Source organism: Cricetulus griseus, chromosome 4 (genome assembly GCF_003668045.3).
Source record: "Cricetulus griseus strain 17A/GY chromosome 4, alternate assembly CriGri-PICRH-1.0, whole genome shotgun sequence".
NCBI lineage: Eukaryota > Metazoa > Chordata > Mammalia > Rodentia > Cricetidae > Cricetulus > Cricetulus griseus.
In genome coordinates this window covers 150,055,340-150,058,493 of record NC_048597.1, presented here as the reverse complement: position 1 = coordinate 150,058,493, position 3,154 = coordinate 150,055,340, and the positions used below count along the sequence as shown (strand labels likewise).

General features: G+C 36.2%; 1 protein-coding gene across 1 annotated transcript; it reads right to left on the bottom strand.

Moving 5' to 3' along the window:
• Positions 1-252: 252 nt before the first annotated feature.
• LOC100771334 (olfactory receptor 143-like) lies at positions 253-1,209 on the bottom strand. The gene has a single exon (XM_035444386.1). The coding sequence runs from the start codon at positions 1,201-1,203 to the stop codon at positions 253-255; it is 951 nt and encodes a 316-aa protein (XP_035300277.1). The 5' UTR covers positions 1,204-1,209.
• Positions 1,210-3,154: the final 1,945 nt, after the last annotated feature.

Sequence of the window (3,154 nt, the reverse complement as noted above, 5' to 3'; positions counted from 1 at the left end):
ATCTGATATATGAAAGGGACATGCCATTATCTTAAGGACATTGAATCTAAGGATATTTCATATTCACATGGTACATACAAAGAAATTTTGCATGGAGGAAAGAAAAGCATATTGTTACAGTGAAAAGTCTATCAATTCTATTGCAGGAAGAGGAGAAATGAAATAATAGAATATATGTAATTATAAAGACAATAAAAATAAAGACACATCAAACTGGAATGGATGTGGCCAAAGGACACATTAATGCATCAGTTAGCTTGTGAGTTGCTTCCAGGTTTTCTTCACAGCAAGTTTGACATCCTTGTTTCTGAGACTGTAAATGAGAGGATTCAACATGGGCACCAAAAAAGTGTAAAATACAGAGAAAAATTTTCCCTGTCCCACAGTCTCCACAGATGAAGGCTTGACATATGCAAGCAGTCCAGATCCATAGAAGAAACTAACAGTGATGATGTGAGACCCACAAGTGCCCAAGGCTTTGGACCAACCCTTACCTGATGACATATTAATGATATTGAAAAGGATCATAGCATATGATACTAAGATAATGAGGCTACATAATATGATAGCTGTACCCACCACAGCAGTACTCACAAGCTCATTGACATAAGTGTTACTGCAAGAGATCCGAAGGACAGGGAAGATGTCACACATGTAGTGATCAATGATGTTGTTATTACAAAAGTTAAGCCTAATCATTAAGCCTGTGAGGACTATGGCACTAGAAAACCCTATCAAATATGAACCAAACATCAGCAGACAACAGATCCTAGGTAACATGATAGCCTTGTACAATAAAGGCTTACAAATGGCTACATAGCGATCATAGGCCATGACTGTCAGCACATAACTCTCCGAATGGGCAAAAAAGCAGAAGAAAAACAGCTGAGTCATGCATCCTGTAAAAGGGATTATATTCTTCTCTGAAACAAAACTCATTAGCATTTTGGGGGTGAAAACAAATGAATAACAAAAGTCAATGAAGGACAGATTGAAAAGGAAAAAGTACATGGGAGTGTGAAGGTGTGAATTCAGGATGATAAGACTCATTAGGCTCAAATTACCCACCAATATGGCTGTAAAATTCACAAAGAACAGGGAAAACAGGGGCAACTGGAGTTCAGGTTGGTCTGTTAGTCCCATAAGAATAAACTCAGACACTGAAGACTCATTTTCTGTAGCCATTTGCTTCATGGGTGGCATCTGTAAGAATAGAAGGTAACATGACCATGCAATTCATCTTTTACTCCAGAGGGATAAGCTAAAAGTATTGGTTTAGAAGCTTTGGATGTGGGAACACATAACAAGACATAGAAAGTTCCCCAACTGCTCATGATGAGTTTTGAAGAGTGACTATTTCCTCTTTATCATGCCAATAATATGTGTATCTCTACAGAAAGCATACAGATAAACATTCCAATTTTTAATGTAATCTTGTGTTTTTCCTTAGTAATTAATAGTAAATAAAACTAAAAAGGAGGAATACATAAGAACTCTTATGCAGTATTCATAAAATTTATATACCTTGGGGTTTCAAGGTACTTGCTCATAACAAAGATGATTTTGTGCTTACCATCATTCACTTGAAGCCCTCATTCCTTTTGGAGCTCTTAGTCTTCCTTCTTTCTGAACTGAGAGGGCCAAATGCCCATAATAAAGAAAGTTAGAGACATCAGCACAAATGTGTTTATGAACTCCTAGAAGAGTCACACAGGAAATTTTTGCTTGAGAATTTCATGACAAATTTATTTTCGCATAGACAACATAAAATAGCAATCATATGTAAGTCTCCAAAGCATTGCCTCACTCAAATGAGAAAATTCATTAGCATCACAGGAAATTTTTCTCTTCTTTATGATTTCCTCCCTGCTGGATCTGTGCCTTGAGAGTCTTAATTAGTGAGCTTGTGCTTGCATTCACTGCCACAGAATGAACACGGCATCTTTTGAGATTCAAAGTGTTACTCAACTTATGATCTCCCACCAGGAATACCTAGTCCCTTCGGCAGAGTTGCAAGCCTTCTTCTTTGTCCTCTATAAAACTCTCTAAAAGTGTCCAGGGACATGCTAACCTGCCATTTGTAGCTTTCCTATGGGCATCTCTGAATGCAGTAATACACATTGGATCAATGGCTTGATACCATGCCAAATAAAAAAAACACACAAAAAATCACCATGGTCTACAAAGATGTTGAAAGAAGTCTACTAAACCAACCTGCGTTTATACTCATTCTTTTCCACTCACCAACTGTGAAACTGTAGACTTCCCTGACTCTTCATTACATATAATTATATATTTATATCCTTATGTATGCCTATAAAATAGACTCAGGAAAATAGGGCTTGGGTTGTGGACCAGTGCTAATGTTCTTACTTATAAAAGTCTGGTGGCATTCATTTGAAAAAACAACAAGAAAGTATTAAATAAAATTAAAGAGATATCTCATTATGGTTTTGATATATAGATGAAGTACATGATGTAATAAAACTATATTAGACATAAGAAAACCCCTTGGAAGTGTTAGTTGTTTTATCCTTTTTCACATTCTTATTCAGATACATTAAATTTCCAACCTGGTCACAGTTGAATGAGATATATTTTTAATGTCATTGTCCTGTGTAGAAAAGAATAAAAAGCATGCCTAACCCCTTCCTATTCCACATCTATCTCTCCTCTCAATCACCCTCATGTGTCAGTTGTAGCCAAAGAAATTTCCTTGGAAATTGTCAATTGTTCTATGCACAACAATGGAAATCAGAAAGAGAAACTCAGACATGGTAACCACATTAAACAACAATGGAAGAGTGAAGAGAGAATGGTCAACAAAAATCCATGTGTTTTCAAATCAGTCCCAGACTACTATACCCAGCAAAACTTTCAATCATTATAGATGGAGAAAACAAGATATTCCATGACAAAAACAGACTTAAACAATACATATCCACAAATCCAGCACTACAGAAGGTTCTGGAAGGAAAACTCCAACCCAAGGAACATAACTACATGCACAAAAACACAGGCAATAGATAATCAAATTTTTCCAAACACAAAAAGAAGCAGGAGGGCAAAATCCACACACAATGACACCACCAAAAATAAATCCAAAACAAACAAGAACCAACTAACAATGGACATTAATATCCCTAAATGTCAA

Bases quoted from the DNA above. Each gene is read 5' to 3' on its own strand.
- LOC100771334 (XM_035444386.1), bottom strand. From the start codon at position 1,203: ATGCCACCCATGAAGCAAATGGCTACAGAAAATGAGTCTTCAGTGTCT.